The sequence below is a fragment of the Micropterus dolomieu genome, linkage group LG14 (assembly GCF_021292245.1).
Source record: "Micropterus dolomieu isolate WLL.071019.BEF.003 ecotype Adirondacks linkage group LG14, ASM2129224v1, whole genome shotgun sequence".
NCBI lineage: Eukaryota > Metazoa > Chordata > Actinopteri > Centrarchiformes > Centrarchidae > Micropterus > Micropterus dolomieu.
The window spans coordinates 12,668,898-12,691,208 of record NC_060163.1 but is presented as its reverse complement, the minus strand read 5'-3'; the positions used below and the strand labels follow the sequence as shown (position 1 = coordinate 12,691,208).

Sequence of the window (22,311 nt, the reverse complement as noted above, 5' to 3'; positions counted from 1 at the left end):
TTTTTTTTTTATTATATATATATATATATATATATATATATATATATATATATATATATATATATATGAGTACATAATGTTTTACCAGAGCCATAACAAAATTAGCAGTGATACGTACTTGGATTGGCAGGGAACATTTTGTATATCACTATCAGGCAGTGACAATCACGCGTCATTACACAGCAAATAAAAAAAAAAGAGTCCACCTTCAAACTATCAGCTGCAAACTCTTGCGAGACCGACAATCAAAGCTAGAGGTAGATATTAACTAAGGATAAACTGTGAAATTATTGCAACACTGTCCATACAGTAGAAATGACTTTATCAACTGTGCATGACCAAAATAAGCCGCTATAGACAATCAGCTACTTGCAGAAATGAATCAAATATTGTACAAAAGCGTTACTGTACTTTACAAGGTTTTAACCTCTGCTCACTTTCCTCTGACTATCGGTTTTGTTGATGCATCTCAGTTTAAATTCATATGAAATGTCTTTCAGCTCTTATTTATTTGTCTTTTCACTCGTTCACATAAGTCCTCTGTGTTGTTTCTGTTGTTGTTGTGTGTTGTGTTAGTACTGTATAGCTACCAAGAGTCAACCCTTTTGTGAAGGCCTTGGATCCCTTTAATGAAAATAAATCTGTGTTTAATGAATATAAATTCAAAGGTCTTTATTTCTGATGTTGTATTACATTTTTTCTTACGTGTGGTTCAAGATTTTAAAAAAGTTCATAATTTAACATGACAGAATGAATTGATGTTTGACAAATATGATTCTTACAAACTCATCACTATTATCCAAATAAAATAATTTTTTTAATTAATTTTCTTTTTGGCAAATTCAATATGATGAGTAAAAATAATGTTTGGTGTCAATTAAATCCTTTTTAAACTGAAGATCATCACCATCGTCATGGTGACTGTCATGGTGACACAATGTGATAAGTTGTTAGGGTTTATTTAAAGCTGCTATAATCAATATTTTTATATCAACAATGGATCACATGACTAAGTGTATTTGAAAGGGGTTGCTCATAGTGATAAAGGAGTATCACCCAACTTTACCGTTTAATCTTCCTCACTGTGGTCATCAGCATTGTTACAGTCGCAGACAGCTGTTTTTAGTGTATAAGCTCTAAATGCCCACTGTACACTCCCCGTTAGTGACTAGCTGGTGAACATAGTGAAGCATTTAGCAGCTGAAGAGCCAGATATTTCTTTCAGGAGTTGATGTAGACCAAAATGCAGTTAAAGAAAGTGAATATTTGGCTTGTATTAATCAGGTGGACAGAAACACAACTCAATGAATGCTAATGTTGCTGGGTAACTGTTTGCTAACAAGTTTTTCATATCAACTTGATAGGGCGATGATACTGTATGTGAATGTTATATTTACAGCTTGCTTTTGCTGCTCCCAAGTGGCCAAAACAAATAATGCAGCTTTAAGATATCTTATTTGTTCAGGATTAAAGGTGGGGTAGGAGATTCTGGAGTACACCCCTCCCTTCGGTACTTTATACAAACCTAAAGTGATCTAGCATACCATTTCAATTATGCATTAATACAAATACTTGCAATGTTGCTGGCGAACTTGTGTTTTGAGGTCTTTGTGTTGATAGACCTTACGCAAATGTTGCTGCTGTGAAGCAAACATCGAGAAGAGAAAAAGACAGTTTCCGATAGCCAGCACACCAGCTCCAGACAGCAATATTCATGTTTCCTGCTACTATATATAACATCACAACAACAGATAAAACAACACTGACTGCTGCTCCCGCTCACTAAGTACAAACACCAGATTGTTTTTCAGCGCACACACAGCTAGCAGAACGTGAAGAAGTCCCCCATGGACTGTAAATGCTTGGCACAATGTTAAAACCAACAAACAACAAGTTGCGAACCTGATAAGCATGCAAATCATAAAGTGTATGTAGTGTAAACTCAGTTTCACAGTGAGCTTGGCCCCAGCTGCATCTGTGGTTCAGTAAGGAGGAATAAGACCATCCAACACTTCAAAGAGACAACAGCATGAATGGGGTGCCTGTCATGAGCACCACTACTTAAAGCTAAGCAGTTAAAAGACTTTCATGTTTTCCTCTGGTGCAGCGACATGAAGTGGGCATGACGGAAACTGGCCAACCATTAGCAAGGCAGCATTCTGTGCTAATGGCATGACACACTTGGGCCCTGGAGGTTGGACAGAAATTAAAGATAGGAGAGGAGGAAGAGGGGGAGGGAGAGGGAAAGATAATACCAGTGATGCTTTGTAGAGAGATTGAACGCGCAGACCCACGGACATAATGGGATGAGATGTGAGATGCTGGTGCACTCCATTTTAATGCAGCGTCATCAATATCTCTTAAGTGCAATTTAAGTAGGCCTACTTTGTGTTAGAAAATATGGGCAAAATAGTTCTTTCTGTAATTTATTTGAATTTTCAAAGTAAATTTGACTGATATTGTTGTAGATTCACTTTTTTTCACCTCATTATGAAATATATGGAAGTCGAGGAGGGCCAATAATAAAATGAAATTTCTCTAATCAAATTGAAATTTAATTTTCGAATTTGTGGGTGATGACGAAATTAAAAAAATAATAATAATAAATCATTTTTTCTTTTTCATTGTCATGTTTAAAAAATGTATAGGAAAGAAAATCCCAATTATGCCAAAATCTTAAAGTTTAAATGGAAACATTAATAATGAACACAAACATAATCATTATAGCATAATTGTGCTAATAGTGATTATGTATTCAATTTACTTTTAATCTTTACAATTGGCAAACATTTGAATTTAAATTATGTCTTGATTTAGGCTCATTTCTAATGAACATGACATTAAGAAAATGTATTTTTTCATGGTAATATTATTACAACATAATTTTTATTTCACAGGCTTCTTTTTGTAAAATTGTCAAAGTTGACCAGCCTGCGGGCTGGATATAACATCCAATTCACTGAAATGCACTGAGGGGAGAACTCATTTTACTGCTCTGGTTTTTCACCAGCATTGCCAAGTCTGTTTAGTAAAAACTTCTTTTAAGAGAGTTGTTTTAAAATAAAGGTACAGGTACAGGCAGGGTGCTGTTTGTTGGTAATCACCACTCTATTGTCTTGTGCAATGTACCGCCCACAGCACTTTCTGATTGGTCACAAGTTGCAAATAATAGCCTATCAACAGTCACAAGACATTTGCTCCGGTTAGCAGCGGAGCTGTGTGTCTAAGGGAAGGCAGCCGATATTACTGAAGCTGAAATAAACATCTGATAATCTGTTTCTATGATGACAAGCAGCACAGTGTCCCTGTTATGCCAGAACACACATCTACATGGTTTCACAAAGTGACAGCTGTTAAATCAGTAGCTCTCCCCTTACCCACTCACTGCACTACAGACACAAGTTGGGGGAATGCACTCTTACATCTTACAAAAAATAAACTCAAACATTTCTGACATATCTTGGAACTTAATGGCTGACATATATGCTGATATCAACATATCAGCAGTAAATTAATATTATGTGATAGCCTGGCTTCAAAGCTGGATCACCGACTGATCAAGTTCACTGTGCGTCAGTTGCTCTTTGCTATTGCAAATTTGTGTGTGAATTTGGCTAAAACACATTCAACTGGGTCCTGCATTTTACTTAATGTTGCGTATGTTTGTCATAATCTGGTTCTAACAACTTTATCAGTTTCGTTTATACAGTGTTCACCTGGTGCTTTTTCCAATATAGGAGTGGCCTACTGTTTGCTCTCTGGTCTCGAATATAGGGATGGTGCCACCTACAGGGTGCTGTGCACTGTACTTGATTGGAATTTGAAGGCAACAGGGCCCCAACAACAATTCTTTGTCCATGGTCCCAGCCATGCTGGGAAGATTTAATGGTCAACCCTGCATCATGAAGATCCATCCAATACATGGTTGGGCCACTTAGTCACTGGAACAGGGCGTCAGAACACATGGACCATTTATTCATCATTCATTATTTAAAAACTGATTCATATTTACAAATGCTGATTTTATGGATCACTGTAAGAATAACTGATATATATAACTGATCTAAAAAGCATTAGTAATTTATTAATAACTAAGTCATTAGTTACAGGCTATAAACCCTTTTAGAGGGCAGCATATCAGAAACTGGACTCAAATTAACGTTAGGTTTTAGTTTAGTTTAGTTTAATTTAGAGATAAAGCAAGATGATGGAGGAGAAACTGATTGTTGCTGTGATAAGTGTTTAATATGGTCTTTTCACTGTGGCATCAGAGATTTTGCGTCATTTCACCTTCAAATCTGTATGCTACCTGAAGCAACGCTCGCTACGCGCGCTACGCGCGCTACAGTTGGATCAAGAAAAGCCAAAACCAACGACTTCCTGTCGGTTGGTGAGAGAGGGCAGAGACAGAGTCAACTGATCGATCAGCCCAGCCTAGTCTCAAGAGAGGCTAAAGCTTCAGAGGAGAAACAACGGTGAGCTTTGTTCTCTTGGCTATGGGTGGTTTGGGGGAAGCTGCTGCGGTTAGGAACGACAAATGTCCAAATAATACGTGTTCTGATATTAATGGAGCGTTTTTTTGCAGCGGCTGGAATGGAGTTGGATATCCTGGTGTGGATGATTTTGACCTTAACGGGAAGCACATCAGCAGTGCCTGACCAGTACAGTAAAGCGGTGGTGAGTAGAGGATAGTGCAATAAACACTTAAATGTGTTTTTTTTCCCCTACAGGAACCATTTCTCAGTTTAATTCTCAAGTGATGAAGTGGTGAAGGATGTGTATGACAAGAAGTTGAGGGTGATTTCTCAATCTCAACCCCACCTTGCATATGGCTTTGCATGTGTTCTTGCACTTGTTTATGGCATCTTACATACTTTTCTCTGATTGTCAGGAGAAAGGTGTCATATAGAGAACATGAGTTGAAGACAAAGAGGCAGGTAGCTGGTGCACATGAGGTAGTGTCCAGATGAATCACTAGGTTAATAAAAACCAAAAGAAAGGTCTTCGATATTTTGTTGCATGTACATTTAAACAATCTTTAGGGAAAAGTGGATTTTGAAAAAAATTACTACCCTAATTGGTCATTATTATTTTTTTGCAGTTACTAAGTATGACTACTGTATTGAAAATATTAAAATAGGTTTATTGCAGTTGTACGTTTTCAGTGATTATCAAACATATCATGAAAGGCAACATAATTTGGAAATCTGTGAGCTTCCCGCTTCTACTATCTTTGCGCAACTTTGCATGTATGAGCATGAGGGAGTTGTGTGTGAGAAAAGTAAAGTTTAATTTCTGTCAACATAAGAGTCACTATGCTGTTTGATGCTTCTGCTGTCTGAGGCTCCAAGTGCATGAAAATCTGAGTGGGGTCAAAAAGTCATCCGACTGAAATAATTCAGCTTGTTTTTATGCAAAAATAAGGGGACCTGACTGTTTCAAAATTAGTCTAAAATAATAATATGAAGAAATAAAACAACATAATTTGCTGGGAGAGATAAAGCAAAATTGCTCTGTTTTTGTTGGAAATAAAATGTAAGGCGTGAGTACAAAATTAAACAACTTGAGGTGGATGTTTTTAGATGAGTAAAAACCAGAGTAAAATCAACTGTTGATGAGTGAGCCAACACCTTTTCCTTTCAACTGCAACAGCAGCAGGAAGGAGGGCAGGTTTCAAAATCCCTTTCAAGAAACAGACTTAGTTTGCTTTGCCTGTATTCAAATTGTAAATTGTACCCTGGCTTTTAACCCGGTCAGCAGCTAATTCAACAAGGACAGCATGATATAATATTAATGAGGGGGAAAAAAGGCTGCATTGTGAAGAACGTGCTGAGCCTTATGACAAGTGGACCAGTGAATCAAATAGTCTTCATGCAGGGGAGACGCACAATAATCTGGGTCCTGTACAGAAGCATTCTGTATGGACCCCTCCCCGGATCCACGGCTATTCATTCTATTATCTTTGTGAGACCTCCTCACATGAGGGCCCTGTATACTCAGTCCCCTCCTCCCCCACAGATCACAGACACAAATTTCCTCTGGTTTCTTTATTTTCTGTCCAGGATTGGTTGAGCAGATATGGCTACCTCCCTGTTCCTGATCCACGCACAAGTAAACTGCAGACCAAAGAGGGGATTGAGAAAGCCATTCGTGTCATGCAGAGATTCGGTGGGGTCAAGGAAACCGGGGTGCTCGGTAACAACCTCTCAACTTGGATCTATAAGCACAATACGTTATTAATGTGTATATTAGATATTACATGTCCAGGGTCACATGAGGTCTCAAGCTCCCTGTAATCTGCTCGCTTACGTTTCATCATACAATATGTGATAAACTTCTCTTCCAGATGACGAAACCATCAAACTCATGTCCATGCCACGATGCTCCCTCCCCGATATTGTTGGGAGTGAGGACATGCTGAGAAGGAGGAAGAGGAGGAGGAGGAGGAAAAGATATGCCCTGTCAGGCCTTAAATGGCATAAGACAGACCTCACATGGAGGTATGTTTCCGGTCATGTTACAGTATGACTTTATGTCTTCTCTGTATGAATCATAAAGCTGTGTATATCATAGGTTAGGTTTAGAGGAAGTGAGCCTTTTTCTTAAAATTCAGTGTCACGCAAGGTTAGCTGTTTGTCTTTTTTTTGTGTCCCTGCACATTGTACATTTTGAAGATCAGATCAAAAACTGGAAATCTGTGTGTTAGTCAAACAATCTTTCTTAACAAATATTTATACAAGCATACAAACTGTTTGGATCTTTTGCTTCTACCACTGTGGCTGTGATCAGGTTCTAGCTGTATGTCGACTGTACATTTTATATCTCTAATTTCTTTGTCATTAGTTAAATTGGCACCATGCAATATACCAGATCCATCTTTGGTAAAAATTAAAAAGAGGACTTATTTTTATTACATGGACCGTATAGACACATTTATGAAATTTAAAAGAGTAAAATCAAATAAGGCTATCATTATTCATATTCTGAAGACGGAAAACTTTGGGTCACAAAAAAATTTGTAGGAAAGGCTCAGCACCTTTTTTTTTACCTGTGGATTAATACACATCTCTAGTGAGATAGTTTCATGAATGTAAGTGAGATATAGTGCAACAATGTAACTCATTGATGTGTTTTTAATAGTTTTTGGACAACAATGCAGCTCTGTGGCTCAGAGGAGTAAGCTTCCTTTATCCGGTTTTGGCTACACAGGCAATATTTCTTAGTAGGATTGTTTCATTGTACAATTTTACCTTTTATTGGATTTGTTAAAAGTAAGAAATAAATCATCCATTTTCTTTGGGTGAAGCAGGAAAAATAGCAATATTCTCGAAAACCAAAATAACCCTGTAAGTTGTAGACATTTGAACTCTTTGAAGACTTGTGTGGTATGTATTAAATTTGGTAATAAATCACAAAACTGGTAACAAAGGGTAAAACAAAACATAAATCCCACATGTCATGAATGCACGGTGAACAGATTCAGAGGATGATCAAAACATAACAGTGTACAACTTTTTTGTAATGCAAAATCTATTTTTGTCTGCAGTGTCCACAGCTACCCATCGCCCTCCCTCTCACCCGGCCTGACTGACCATGTAGTGGACGACATCCTGACTCGCGCCTTCAAAGCCTGGAGCGACGTAGCCCCCTTGAATTTCCATCAGCTGCACAGCAGTGACAACAGATGGCCGATAGCTGAAGGGGACATCAGAGTGTCTTTTACCAGCTCGTATCACGACGACGGGTACCCTTTTGATGGGCAGGGTGGCACCCTGGCCCATGCCTTCTTCCCCGGCACAGATGAAGTGGCGGGTGACACACACTTTGATGATGATGAGCTCTGGAGCCATGGAGGTATTTACTGACTAAAATCATGATGGATGGATATATGATGGCTAGAAGACATGTTCTTGAGATGTTTTTGTCTGCTGACACAAAATATAATTCCAAAGTGATATTTTGTAATAAAAAAAGCAAAAGAAACACATTCCTCTGCCCATCAAGTCACACTTTTGCCTCATGCTTCCTCAGGTGACACCAGCAAAACGGACTTGTTCACAGTTGCAGTGCACGAGTTTGGCCACGCGCTGGGTTTGTCCCATTCCTCCTCTGATCCGTCCATCATGAGGCCGTACTACCAGGGTCCTGTGACAGACTTTGTGAACTTCCAGCTGGACATGGATGACAGGCTGGCCATCCAGCAGATTTATGGTCAGTAACCAGTTGGACTAACTTTATGGATCAGACTACATCTCAATCTGTGATATTTATTGCATCCCACTTACAGTATGTGTTCATATGTGATATTTGTTTGATACTGTGTATTTTGTACAGGATGTTGCAGTCCTTCAGCTGATTAATTTTATGGTTTTATTTTGGCTAATGAAAGTGCTGACATGGAATTTTAGACCACAGTAGATATATAGCAGCTATAGCAGTTCTGTGAAGCTATAACCTACTTTGGCAGCAATGGTTTGAGCTAAATGCTAATATCATCAATTTAATGTAATATGCTCACATTAGCAATGCTAACCTGGTCTCACAGTAATATGTGAAATGAACACGTTGACATACTGATTTTAGCAGGTATAATGTTTACTATATTCACCATTTTAGTTCAGGTGTTAGCATGCAAGATTTACTAATTAGCAATAAACACAAAGTAGAGCTGTGCTGATGGCAAGTTAGTTTTGGAGCTATTTGGGCACAAATCAAAGTACTTGACAGTTAAAATTTTTAAAGAGATGGTATTATGGTTTTTGGCTTTTCCCCTCTCCGTTATTGTTGTTGTTGTTGTATCTCTTTTTTGTGCATTTACAAGGTTTGCAAAGTGAAAAAGCACCAATGTCCACCCCAAAGGGAGTTCCCATCTCCCACAGAAAACTCTGTTCTGAACTGCCTGAAAACAGCTCGTTTGTAGTCCAGCCTTGACTTCCCTTTCTTGTGACGTCACAATGAAAATACGTGTCATAATGCTCGCTGAGCGGCTACTCCGACACGCCCTCAAAAACACCAGTGGAAAAACACTGAGCTGCAGCACACCTCTCCTCTCCCTTCCAAACACTAGCTACCCTCCAAGCAGTCAATTGACATAAAGTTGTTACTGTGATGTGGAGACAGAGCTCAGTTAAAACTTTATGGATGAAAGATACTTTTATTATAGAGTAATAACTCACCACTCTGAAACTCTTGCTCCAGTCCAAATTGCCAACCTGGTCGGCAACATGTAGCCTACAGCTGAATCAATGCTGTTTACCGTCTTTTCGCTGACCCGCCTTTCTCTGCTTCTGATTGGCTAGTAGTCCTTAACTAGGAACTGCGCATGTGCAACTCCCTACAAAGATCATTTAGACACAAGATGTATCACTCCATAGCTAAAACAAAGCCTTCAAAACAGGGTGAAAAGAGGAGCTGCAACAATGTGCAGTATGACAAAAAAAATTTTTTGGAAAATTAAACCATGTAAACCAGTTCTGGTACAACCCCTAAATAGGATTTTGAACCTGAAAATGAGCATAATACCACCTCTTTAACTTTATGAAGGCGCAAGAGAAAAAGTCATGGGATGACCAAAGCCCTGTTAGAACCATTGAAGTGCACTAAATGTCATGGCAATCCTTCCAAAAGTTGTTGAGATATTTCAGTCTGAACTGAAGTGGTGGACCGACCAACCAACAGACTGACCAACATTACCATCCCACACCACTACCCAAGTTCCCTTTTGGCCCTTTAATCTGCCCAGAATTTTGATACTACTTAATGTATTGTGGTATAAAATGCTTACGGCCCATGTAAATATGACCATTGGTGGTTTGTGGTAGGCCTCCAAGTCATCCAAAAATGGAGAAGTGGTCCTGAACTACTGTAGTAGAAAATGTTAATGATGGTTACTTATTGTTTATGGGATTATAGCATGTATTATTTACAAGTTAAAAGTTAGGAAAAATCTTGAACCTTAATTTTTCATTTGTAATAATTTGATTTAAGTGTATTACTGTTCATTTATAGCTTGATGAAACATCCCAAAGAACCATGAGGCCAAAAACAGCCCTCTGATAAAGAATGTCCATAGACTGATACATTATTTTATTCACCATTACATACTTTGTACTATAGTACTTACTATGGTGCTAACTGTGTAAAGGTGCACCTCACAATCAGAAGATTTCAACAGTTTCCTTCCGTGTCTCAAAAAACTGTTTGCATCCTGTGTGTCAGGGTGGGTGGCTTGCACATTTTCTTTAGTGCTGTCAACAGCTTTCTTTCCTCTTCAACATTGTCTGCTGTCACTATTCTGTTGTAGGTGTGAAGGACAGCAGGTCACCAGGTGGTGTTGATCCTGACCTCCCACGCCTGCCCGGTCCACCTCCTCCAAGACCAACGCAGGCGTGAGTAGAGCCAGAGGAAACAATGAAAACTACTGTCCATCCATTCAGACAATAAGCACTTATCATTCTCATTTACAGACTATGAATATCCTATCCATGCACTCTGTTTACTCACGGGCATGTGAAGGATGATGAGTAATTTAAAACCAGTGGATGCAGATAAAAGCCTTCACATCGATCTTCACTGTGACAGTGTTTGGCCTTGTTGCACCCTCTAGTGAATTTTTATAAAACTACATTCTATAAAATATAACTCAAGTTTTGACTAAATCTTTTCTGTCCCAGCTCTGACCCTTCATTCCTAGAGCGCTGTAAGGGAGGCTTTGACGCAGTGGCAAATATCAGGGGAGAGGTCTTCTTTTTTAAAGGTAAGAAGAAGCAATGAGGAATGCACAAAAAAAAGTTAAAAGGTACTTCAAAATCTCCAATATCATGTTAATTGTCCACATTGTTAATTTTATTATCTATACTGTGTCTGAACATACAGTGACACATGTTGGTCATGTCGGTGTCATGTTCACTGTCTTTTTCTAAAAAAGGTGCACACTTCTGGAGAACGAAGCGGGATGGGTCTTTGGTGTCTCTCAATCCGGCTAAAATCAACAACTTCTGGATTGGCCTCCCGCCAGGAACGAACAAGATCGACGCTGCTTATGAGAGGAAGAGCGACAGCAAAATCGTCTTTTTTATTGGTGAGAAACAAAACCCAGTGGTTATGTGTGGCTTTTTTTCATTCTAATTTTAGTAATTGCAGTTTGAGTCAGAGTGGGAGGTGTGAAAATGGTTTATTGTTTGATGTTATTTTGAAGGGGGTGAAATGTCAGCATGGTCATTGTAGAACAAATATTAAACTAATAATGTGTGCAGCAGGAATCTCAAACACATTGTTATAAAAATGCATAGTTTTAAATTTGGGGAAATACAGTCACTATACACAGGGTATATTAAATGATGGTGTTTGTTGCCTAAACAAACAAACGTTTCTTTGCACCATGCTGTCATAATTTATATTGGTTCAAGTCATTACACTTGATTTTGTCATACAGCAACACACACATAGCACACTGGCCCAAATAAACACAAAAGAAACCAAGAAGAGAAGAAAAAACAACACAGATCACAATACACTGTTTGCAAAACATATTTCTGTTTGTATTGTATATATGTATCCACATGCGCAAATCTACTTTTAAAAAATCTGCTCTGATAAAAAAATTACTCACGCATGTTTGTGTTGCCTGTTCACTGTCCAAACAAAAGGTGGTTGCATAAGACCTCATAATGAGGGAGAAACCTGAGTGCTGGATTTCTGTGTTGAATTTCCATGCTTTCATCTATGCAGAAATCATGTAATCCAATAGTCACTCTAGAAAAATCCTACAGTAGGATAGGGGGAGGCTAATTCTACCATTTTCACAGGTCAGCAATATGTTCTGCTAAGGCAAAGAATTTACAGTGACACAACACGTAGGCCTTATGTTGTTATTATTATTATTTAACATAGTCTTACTATGATACTAGCGTGAAACCAGCATGTGTCTATTTTCTAATAAACTCATAAATTACCAATATAACAAACAACAAAGCTACATTATGTATGTAGCCAGAGGCTTTATGTGTGTTCTTTTGGTTCTCGTAACGCCACATCATCAAGAGTCAGCCTTTTTATTTTTCAAATTAAATTACCTCATCAACAAAACTGATATATTTATTTAAATACATATCCATAAACCAGTATTCAGTATTCACATTGAACCAGTACACAATCTGTTTATGATTATTGTTTACAAAAATCTGTAAGCATTACAAGCTTCTTTTTTAATCTAATTTGCACAAGCAAATTGTGTTCTCTGTCACATTTTCCTCCATCTGTCCAGGTTCTCAGTACTGGGTCTTCAAGGACACGGAGGCCATGAGCGGTTACCCTCGGCCCCTCTCTGAGTGGGGCATGAGGACAAAGAGTGGGGTGCTTTTGGACAGGGTGGAGGCAGCCTTCATCTGGGCCCACAACGGCAAGACCTACGTGTTCAGTGGTGGGGAGTTTTGGAGGTTTGATGAGAGCTTTAAGGCAGAACAGGTGACCAGGCAGCTTGAGCAGGGCTACCCACGGAACTCCAGCCTCTGGGCCGGAGTGCCCTCCCACATGGATGACATTATCAGCTGGGGAGAAGGTAACATTGTGACCAGACGCATAAATATGTGATGAGTTTCTGATAGCAGTGCTAGATAGATAAAAAACCTATAGAGGTTGGGGGATAGGGATGTGACATTTTTCAACAGGACTGCTCAGCTTCTGGAAGGTATATGTCAGTGTGATGGAAGAGATCAAATTCAAAACAAAAAATACTAAACATTAATCAACTATCAATTACTATAAAGTCAAATATAATAACCAGGTTCAAGCTTACTGGGTGACTTGTGACTACCATAATGGTGCACCAAATGAATTTAAAGGGAAGGTGTGTCCATAGGAACTGGCTATTCAGTCTCAAATGGCTTTTAGATAAATGTCTTCTTTAAAGTTTCATTTATAATATTTTGTTATCGTACCTTTGACCACAAGTAATGCTGTGAAGCAATGTTTTAGAGTACAATGTAGTAGAGTACAACATATATTTTGCTCTGAAATGTTGTGGAGCTGAAGTATAAAGTATCAGAAAATGGAAATATTCAAGTAATTTCCTGACTACCACTGCTGTTGTGTAGCATCTCTATTCTTATCTGATGAAAAATGAACGGAATCAGAGTCACACAGCTTCTGCTGCATTTTAGGAGATGCCTACTTCTTCAAGGACAACCTTTACTGGGTGCTGAAGAACGGAGGATTAAACCAAGATGTCGTCACTCCTAAATCCATTGCTGTAGACTGGCTCAGATGTCCAGCTCCACCGGTAACCTTCACTCCAGCCAATCCTCAAATCCCAAAAGAGTGCCACTGTGACATAAGGGGATCGTCTTCATTTCCAAGAAGCGGCTGGCTCCCTCTGATGTCTGTTACATTGGTAATTAATGAGTTTATTAGAAAATAGACACTTAACTTTTGAAAGTCTTTGTGTGTTCAAAAGTGTCTGCAGGTTGTTGTACTTCTCTTAATCCACATCTTCACTCACAGCCAATTACAACCCACAGGCTGGTTTTATATTACATACAGTGTGTAATAATAACGATAATAATAATAATAATCATCAAGCCTATGTGTTTTGTCAATGTAAATTCTTTGCCTTATCAGAACATATTGCTGACCTGTGAAAATGGTAGAATTAGCCTCCTTCCTCTATCCTACTGTAGGATTTACCCCCTTCTTTTTTCTAGAATGAGTATTGGATTACATGATTTCTGCATAGGTAAAAGCATAGAAATTCAACACAGAAATCCAGCACTCAGGTTACTCCCTCATAATGAGGTCTTACACAACCACCTTTTGTTTGGACATTAAACAGGCAACACAAACATGCCTGTGTAAGTTTTTTACCAGAGCTGATTTTTTTACAATTAGAGTAGATTTGTTCCTGTGCATACATACATATAGTACAAACAGCAATATTCTTTGGTAAATTAAACTTGCAAACTTGTGTATTGTGACCTATGTTTTGTTACTACCATTTTTGTATTTGAGTCTGATGTTGGAAGTATTTATGCTGGACAGTATTTCTGTTAATGATTCTGCACACAGTGTTGTGGCTTCACAAGCAGGCAGAGCAGTTGAAAGTCATCAATCTTTACATTGGAAAGCGTTCGGCAACAGGTAATCAGTCAGCGGGGGCAAACTAGCAGTCAGGTGAAAACAGGAACAGGTTGTGGTCAGGAAGACGCACGAAGGCTGGAAACCTAAGTCTTGGTAATATACTGTATTAGATGAGCAGACAAATCACTGGGGAACGAGGACTCATATATATGTAGGGGAGATAATGAGGGAATTGATCTTTTTATTTTTTATTAAAATTTGCTGATATCTGTCGCTGTGATGCTTTTGAGGGGGGGTGGGGGAGTAAGCTCTGCAGATGTAATGCAATAAATCATTTTATGCTAAAGGTTATTAGGGTGCAATGTACTGTGTTTGTCATGTAAGGCCAGATGTGCAGAAGTTATTATAAAGGTACGGTATGAACTGTAGCTGCAGGTCTGATGCAAGAAATCAACATTTGGGACAATTCTTGTGATATAAAAGAAATCATCATTAAAAATGTCATAGTTCTTAATTATTTTTAGGTTGTATCTTTCTCCCTGGCTACAGCTGGCAAAGTTTACCTTGAGCCTGACGCTCCAGGTACCTTGAGCCTGACGCTCCAGGTACCAGGGGCAGCACATGATTTTGGCACAAAATGCAGAGTGAGAAATTCATGTCTGACACTAGTATTGCATCACCCTATCCATGCTACACACCTCTGTGAAGGTAGGAGGCTCAGCTAAAAGCTCAAACCAACCATTTTAATCCACACCAAACTCACATCAAACACCAAGCATCTAAATTAAGTCATATTACAACAAACATCGCTCTGTGAGCACTGTACATGGCTGCAGTTATAAGCATCCAATTATCTCTAATCACAACGTATCCCCATGTCCAACCTCTCAAACCAAAGCAAATCTCCCCCTGAGATCAGCTGTATAGCTTACATCACTCAAATTACGAAAATTAAAGATTAGCTGGATAAAAGTAACAACAAACGCGCCAATATACACGTACAATCCCATTCGCTGACGCAGTCTTTATCGCGGTCTGGTGGCCGACCCGTAGTAGCATAGACATCCATGGTATCAAATGAAAGTTCTGTGTTCCGTTTCCAAGTCACATGCCTTTAAAGCATGGGAGTGCTTTTGGTCATAGGAATATTAATTAATATTAACTGTTATTTTCAATATTTCAATGTTTTGGAAACTTTATGTTAGGTGTGGTTGTATGGACATAAACAGTGTTTTAAAGATAACTCTCAATAAAACTCAACATTTAAACTGTAAATATTGCCAAAATAAGGACTTTTGCCCGGTATATATTTTTTTAAAGTTGTAAGATAACTTAAAAAATGTTGTATTTTAGTTTATTTTTATCAGATGCCTATTGCATTTAAAAGCTTTTTAAAAGCTATATTTTTATAGCAAAAACTAGGATGAAAATATCACATTTTTCTTCATTGCATCTCATTTAGTCTGTAATGGTACAATGGATTTATATTCCTTAGCTTAGGAGACCAGAATTATGCATGTAGGCCCAAAGGTTGAGGAGTTATTCCTGATTCATTTTAGGTATGTTATTTTAGGCGGAGAAAGGTGGCAGTTTCCAAAAGCAGTGTTTAAAGTTTTTTCTCTCAGGCTGAAGCTATGGTCACAATCTCCCCTTCTGTTCCTGTTAATAATAGCCTATTTTTCAACTGAAAATGTTTTCACTTCATCATTGTATCCCATTAAACATTTGTGTGAAATGTTTGAACTACTTAAATTGATTTGACAAGGTCATTTTGAGGTCACACTGACCTTGACCTTTGACAACCAAATTCTTAGTCATCAAGTCTATCAGTTCGTTTTTGAGGCAAAGTGGACTTCTGTGCCAAATTTGAAGAAATTCCTTCAAGGAGTTCTTGAAATATTGCGTTCACACAAAGGATATGAATGTGAGGTCACAGCGGAACTTGACCTTTGACCTTCGACCTCCAAATTCTATTCAGTTCATCCTTGAGTCCAAGTGGACAGTCCCTTATCTGTTGTCCCAGACCACCGATTGGTATCTTTATTAAGAACACCTCTTGGCAATGACGTACTTGTGTCAAGAACACTGAGTCTTACTGCAGAAATCGAGAAGAGGAACATCATCTTAACCAGAAAGACTGGTTCACATTTTTCTTCTGACTCCCTCAGATTGCTTTATGTGAGAACTTGCAGCTCAGATTTTGCGGTAAGAAACACTGGTAACATCTTATCTGCAAGTCAAGTGATTTAAAAAAAATAAAAATGTGACAGTTTCTTGTTTTAATGACAGTTACTTCTCGCTGACATTAATAATGCTGCATCCTTACTTCACAGAGCTTCATCTTTTTGTTTTTGTTTTTAATATTTCTTTAATAATACCTCTAGTTAACCAGTGAATCCTTGAACACAGTCCAAAATGTAATGTAATATTTTCAAGTTATTTGAGGAAGTTTATGTATGTTCACGAGTATTTATTCTGATCCTTGAGAAGGAAGCGTTTAGGCAAGGTGTAAGTGGTACTTCAGGTCATTTGATAAGGTTAAAAGCCCAATAAGAAATAATTGCATCTGCACATACATACATACATACTGCATCAATAGCAATTAAGTTTGTGTTCTGTAACTCAAAGTAGTTTTTAAAAAACTGGGAAATGTTTTTAAAATAATTTTTAAACAATTTTTAAAAAACTCACAAAAATTTCCCCAGACTGTTGCAACACTGATTCAAAACATTTTTATAGTGTGTATGTTCCACAATATTTATTAAAGTAATACTAAGACAGCTAAAGAAGAGAATTTGGCATTTGGGGTGGTGATGGCACAATGGATGAGACATATGCCTTTGGTGTGAAAGGCCCGGGTTCAATTCCCCACTGTAACACATCCACTATTCTGTCCCTGAACTCCAGAGGCATGCAACCTCTGAAATGTATAACAATTGTAAGTCACTTTGGATAAAAATGAATACATGTAATTTAGACACTCTTAACAAGAAAAAGAGGTCACGGTTCTATCATATGTGCAAGTAAGGAAAAATCTAATGCGAATCATAGTGACAAATAATTGTGTTCATTCGATTTTGTCAATCTTTCATTACACCAACAGAGAAAGGCAGCAAAGGTTTCATTTGGAGCGTTCAGCTTGGCAATGTGGCCATATTGCACTGATGAAAGCAAATCAAGTTACAAAGTCATGTAATATAAAATAAAATAAAAAACTAAATTAATATATTCTGCAACAACTATTGGTAGAGAATGAGGTTTCACTCTCTAATCTAAACAGATACATGCCATCATTAATTAAATACTATCACACACTAGATTACATTCCTGTATTTCCAAACTACCATTATGACATCTACCTGCACCTAAGTGCATCCCTTTCTCAGACACCTTAATGTTGCCGGAATTATTCATATAACAATACAATACTTAAAATATTTGTGTATAATTTTTCATATAAATATAGTATGCAAACAGATTAAATTTAATTATGGATAAATAATCATTCACAGCTCATCATAACTCTGGATGCAATGTGATGGACAACCAGAGAAGAGCGAGGCAGACATCATCAGATTTGCTATGTTTTTTAACTTTAACTGTATTAATTTATGGAGCTACAGTAGAAAGCAAGAATGTTCTTGATGAGACACCACAACAGATTCAGCATTATTTTGGGCTCTAACCCCTCCCCAGGGCAAGGCTCAGTGTTATCAGCCCCAGCGAGTAGCAGGTTGTAGAGCCAGAGCTGCTGCTGCTGTTGCTGCTGCTGCTGCTGCTGCTGGCACGCTGTGTTGTGACCGGTAGTGGAGCCTGGATGTTTCTGTAGACATTGACCATAAAAGGTGATGTACTGTTGGAGAAGCGCACTGTTGTGCTGAAGAGGTTAATCTGGAGACAAGATAGTGAGCCAGTTAGCTGCCTGAGGCACATGGATTTCTGCTGACCGTCTTGTTCACTGAAAACAGAGATGCACCAGAAAAACTCACCAAATCTTTGCTGACTTTGATTGAATCCTTGAACACAGTCCAAACCACAGCCTCATGGCAACCGGGGGTGGTCAAGGAGCCATGGTAGCGGTAATAACGGGTGCGATCCACCCCAACGAGGAGATCATCCAAGGAAAGTCCAGTTGCCATTAAAACATTCTCACCTGAGGACAGAAACAGGAACTCTGTAGCTGAAACATTTTATTCAAAAACATTAGATCACTTTCTACATGAAAAGAGTAAAACGTCTTCTTACCACTGTGTGTGATGTTAGCCAGGTAGGAGGTCAAGGTGTGCCAGCTTGGAGGTTGGCCAGTAGCATCACCTGACATTTCCTGAAAAGTGCACACAGTCTTTAATTAGGCTCAAATGTTTTTCCACCTTAGTGGAGAAAGAAATGCATCACAGGGCTTAAATAAATAAACAGTGGGTTGACAAATTAGACTAAAGGACATCATCCTAAATTATGCAGAGTCAAACAGTTGCATGCAAACACTAAGTTAAAGAGGTGGCTGATACATAGAGTAATGAAGTTTGAGACAGATACCTCATAAGTATTGTCGTCAAAAACTTAAGTTGCATCTTTTCTCACCTCAATGAAGAAACCAAGAGCAGCAAGTCCTGTGGAGTCTTCAACAGCTTGAGTTGTGTCCCCCTGATGGGATGACTTGCTGTTTACAATGTGTAACTGTGGGAGTGAAGTAACGAAAACATATTTTAATGTGAATTTATTGACAAAACTCTAATTTACAGCTGAAATATGAAACAAAGACTGGGCAGTACCTCCATCGGATAGCGTTTGCCATTCACAGTGTGCTCAGAGCCCGGAGAAGAGGTGCCATTACCCCAATGCAAGTGGAATTGCAGGCTGTCATAAGCCTCGGGCAGATCTCCTCCTGAAATGCCAACACCGGCTCCAAGAGTGACTTTCACTGGAAAAGGGTGGAAAAACAGGATGGAATATTTAATTAAAACTAATGAGAAACAGAAGAAAAACACTGCGACTAATTTACTTTTGGGATGAAAGATTATCCAAATATTCAAGTGTAATCATTTTTGTATTTTGAAGAATCAAACTTGCAGGCAAATTCTTTAAAAAAAAAGGACAATATTGAAATATTTGCCTTCTACCAAATGTGTACAAGCAAAGTGTCTGGCACCATCTAAGTGGTTTTTTCCGTCCACACCCACTCACCTGTCGTGCCAGTATTTTCGATCTTTTTCAGAGCAGAGGTGCTGTTGTAGTTATGAAAGGTGAATGCAGTCAGGTTGGAGTTGGGTGCGGCAGATGCTGTGACGATGTTAATCGGTGACTGTCGGGTGCCATTGCAATTCCTTTCAATGACTGGCCAGGTATCCTCATCTATAAATAGGAACAAGACGTTTAGTAGCTGGAGAGAAGATGTTAAGATGATATTGTTGCCATTTAGATATAAGCTAAACAACGATTACTCACCGCAGCTTGGATGATGAAAACACCAGGCTGAAGGAGGAAAAGCATTTAGTATCTCACTTATTCATGACAAACATAGAGACGCACTGTTTATCGAATGAGTCACTATAAAATCGGGATCTTTTTTTTAATTGTCAAATACCTACCGACTGTGGCTGATTCACAGCTGGGTGGGAGGACGCACACAGCGAGCGCAGCTGCAAGCCAGATCATCTAAAATAACAAAAACTCATTAACTAAAACATATGACCATGGAGAAATGCATCTATAGCCATTCAATATCTGAATAAGACAATAAAAGCAATTAATTTTAGTGGGTTTCAAACTGGCACAACATGCCATATGTTACCGATTTGCAGTTATGCATACATTTTATATATATATATATATATATATATATTTATATATATATATATATATATATATATATATATATATATATTTTATATACTAATTGAAATAATCAAACCACTGTGAAATTTAAAAATGCTACTGTCTAATGTGAAAAAGACATTAGAGCCCATCAATTCATAAACGGGACGAAATCCATTTCAGACACATGGTCTTTTAGCTTCATCTGAATCCAGCTGACCTGAGCGGCAGTGTGTCTTACCTTTGCGCATCTGTACCTCCTCTCTGTGAGTTAGAGGCTGTAGAGCCTCATCCTGCATCTTTATATTGGCTCAGCCAGCAGCTGGTCTGACGCCGCCTCTACCTGGCATCTGAGCTGGCCATGACCCAAGGGCGTCACTTTGTGTTGAAAAGCAGTGGGGACAAAGAGGCTCAGATAAGGGTTGAAGAGACACTTGAGACCTACCAATACGCCATTAGGTTCACGAGAACTATATGAAAAGATCCTTAAACAGTGTTTTAAAGTTAGAGATAGCCTATATGAGTAACCTTTCTAAAAGCATGTTCCTTTGTTATCTGCAAGGTATATTTCAGAACGTTTTTTTTTAACAAAATGTTCAAAAGTGGTGGTAACAAAATCACCCATTTCAAAAAGTGGTGGGGACATGTCCTCCCCAGTGTAAATGACATCTGTGCCATGACCTCCATGCAAGATTTTTCTGCAGGTGAGCAGAGGAGGTTTTTAAAAAGAGTTAGGCTATTCAATGGAGATGTTTATGTCTGTATTCAATAACAGGAAGTTTAAAATTACCAGGGAAGCTGTTACAATTAGCCTACAGATATGCATTAAATGATAAAACAAAATAACAGCCAATTTAAAAATAAGATAGACTAAAACTTAGTTTAAATGTTTCTATAATCTCAGTTAGTGCCTCTAAAATGAACACAAATCTGTTAAAGTACAACCCACAGCATTGGCTAATAGTGTAATTAGGTAGCTACTCCTGAGTTACAGTGCAGTGTGTACCAATACAAATTTGCAGGTAGGCTACTGGAACATGATGTGAAGTTATGGAATAAAGGGGTAACAATTCCGGATGTTACCAAAAATACATACTGTAGATATTTTAGCTACCGGTTACCTAATCTATTTATTACTGGGTAGCCTATTCAAACGGGTTGTTATTACATAAAAGGGGGAGGTGATGGTGCAGTGGATAAGACTCATGTCCTTGGTGTGAGAGACCCGGATTCAATTACCCACTGTGACACAACCTGAGCAAGACACTTAACCCCTAGTTGCCCCAGAGGCGTTCGACCTCTGACATGTATCCAAAGCGACTTACAATTGCTGTAAGTCGCTTTAGATAAAAGCGTCAGCTAAATGAATAAATGTAAAGTAATAAAACTGAGCAAAGATCTAGACGTGTCAGGATAGGTGGAGTGAGGACTTCTGCATCACTTAATAAATCTGATGTGCTTTTATTTCCCAATGACCACAACAAACAGGCAGACTACATTGTTAATTTATCAGAGAGAGAGAGAGAGAGATCATTATTTAAGTTTACACACACACACACACACACAGCAGTCCACTACTTGCCCCATATGTCTGTGATATTGCAACAGGGTGTAGGTCAGAGAGAATTATACATGACATTCCATCAAACTCATTTTTGACAGCTATTTCCGGCCCCCCCCCCATACCGGATGTCTGTATGTAACTGATAAGAGGGGTGCATCCGGTCCTGCCCCAACCGGAAATATGTCTGTGTATAACTGATAAGAGGGTTGCGTACATCCTTCCATTGTGTGTTTTTGACTGATAATTGGAGGAGGTTTTTCATTGATTTAAAGACTTTATTAAGTAATAAAACTTGAATTAATTAACTAGTAGGTGTTTATGACAATAAATTTATCATTAAAAAAGTATAGCAGTGAGTTATAAGTAAATGAGGAAACTCCGGGCCCAGCAAAGGATCAGTAGGAGGTTTCTTCATTGATTTGGAATCAAGTCAGTCTTTATTATTAAACAAGTGAAGAATAAATTGAAATAATGACAGTAAAGCAGTAAAATGGTATAACGGTGAGTAAAAATTAAACAGCATTATAAATTACCTTCAACAGCATGCAGCAAAATAAGAGTGAGTTCCAAAATTAAACTTTGTAAAATCTTTGCTAAAGCTTTGTGTGACAAACTTACCATCATTAAAGAACTAAAGAATAAATTTAAATAATTACAGTAAAATAGTATAACAGTGAGTTAAAATTAAACAGCATTTTAAATTACCTTCAACAGCATGCAGCAAAATAAGAGTGAGTTCCAAAATTAAACTTTGTAAAATCTTTGCTAGTGCTTTGTCTTACAAACTTGCCATCATTATCACTCCAAAGCTGTAGCCTAGTCTTAAACTTGTGAGTCTGTGTCTCCTCTTCTCTGTCCTC

General features: G+C 38.3%; 2 protein-coding genes across 2 annotated transcripts in view; one reads left to right on the top strand and one right to left on the bottom strand.

The window, feature by feature from the left end:
* The first annotated feature begins 4,395 nt into the window (after positions 1 to 4,395).
* Positions 4,396 to 14,587, top strand: mmp25b (matrix metallopeptidase 25b). Its single transcript, XM_046068897.1, has 11 exons — positions 4,396 to 4,475; positions 4,586 to 4,677; positions 6,063 to 6,195; positions 6,347 to 6,500; positions 7,547 to 7,854; positions 8,032 to 8,211; positions 10,304 to 10,388; positions 10,674 to 10,756; positions 10,928 to 11,080; positions 12,266 to 12,559; positions 13,161 to 14,587. The coding sequence occupies exons 2-11, from the start codon at positions 4,594 to 4,596 to the stop codon at positions 13,415 to 13,417; spliced, it is 1,731 nt and encodes a 576-aa protein (XP_045924853.1). The 5' UTR covers positions 4,396 to 4,475; positions 4,586 to 4,593; the 3' UTR covers positions 13,418 to 14,587.
* A 3,167-nt stretch (positions 14,588 to 17,754) lies between these two features.
* ca15b (carbonic anhydrase XVb) overlaps positions 17,755 to 22,311 on the bottom strand; it is a 17,722-nt gene continuing 13,165 nt past the window's right edge. The window contains exons 10-18 of the mRNA XM_046069735.1: positions 20,231 to 20,328; positions 19,662 to 19,728; positions 19,519 to 19,545; positions 19,258 to 19,425; positions 18,846 to 18,994; positions 18,655 to 18,750; positions 18,319 to 18,397; positions 18,063 to 18,226; positions 17,755 to 17,964 (exon numbers count right to left, since the gene is read on the bottom strand). Coding sequence (XP_045925691.1) covers positions 17,755 to 17,964; positions 18,063 to 18,226; positions 18,319 to 18,397; positions 18,655 to 18,750; positions 18,846 to 18,994; positions 19,258 to 19,425; positions 19,519 to 19,545; positions 19,662 to 19,728; positions 20,231 to 20,328 — 1,058 coding nt within the window. The remainder of the gene's footprint in view (positions 17,965 to 18,062; positions 18,227 to 18,318; positions 18,398 to 18,654; positions 18,751 to 18,845; positions 18,995 to 19,257; positions 19,426 to 19,518; positions 19,546 to 19,661; positions 19,729 to 20,230; positions 20,329 to 22,311) is intronic.

Excerpts from the sequence above, each read along its gene's own strand:
- mmp25b (XM_046068897.1), top strand. The coding sequence starts at position 4,594 with ATGGAGTTGGATATCCTGGTGTGGATGATTTTGACCTTAACGGGAAGC. Across the intron at positions 4,678-6,062 it reads ACCAGTACAGTAAAGCGGTG|GATTGGTTGAGCAGATATGG; the intron begins GTGAGTAGAGGA and ends TTTTCTGTCCAG. Across the intron at positions 11,081-12,265 it reads CAAAATCGTCTTTTTTATTG|GTTCTCAGTACTGGGTCTTC; the intron begins GTGAGAAACAAA and ends CCATCTGTCCAG.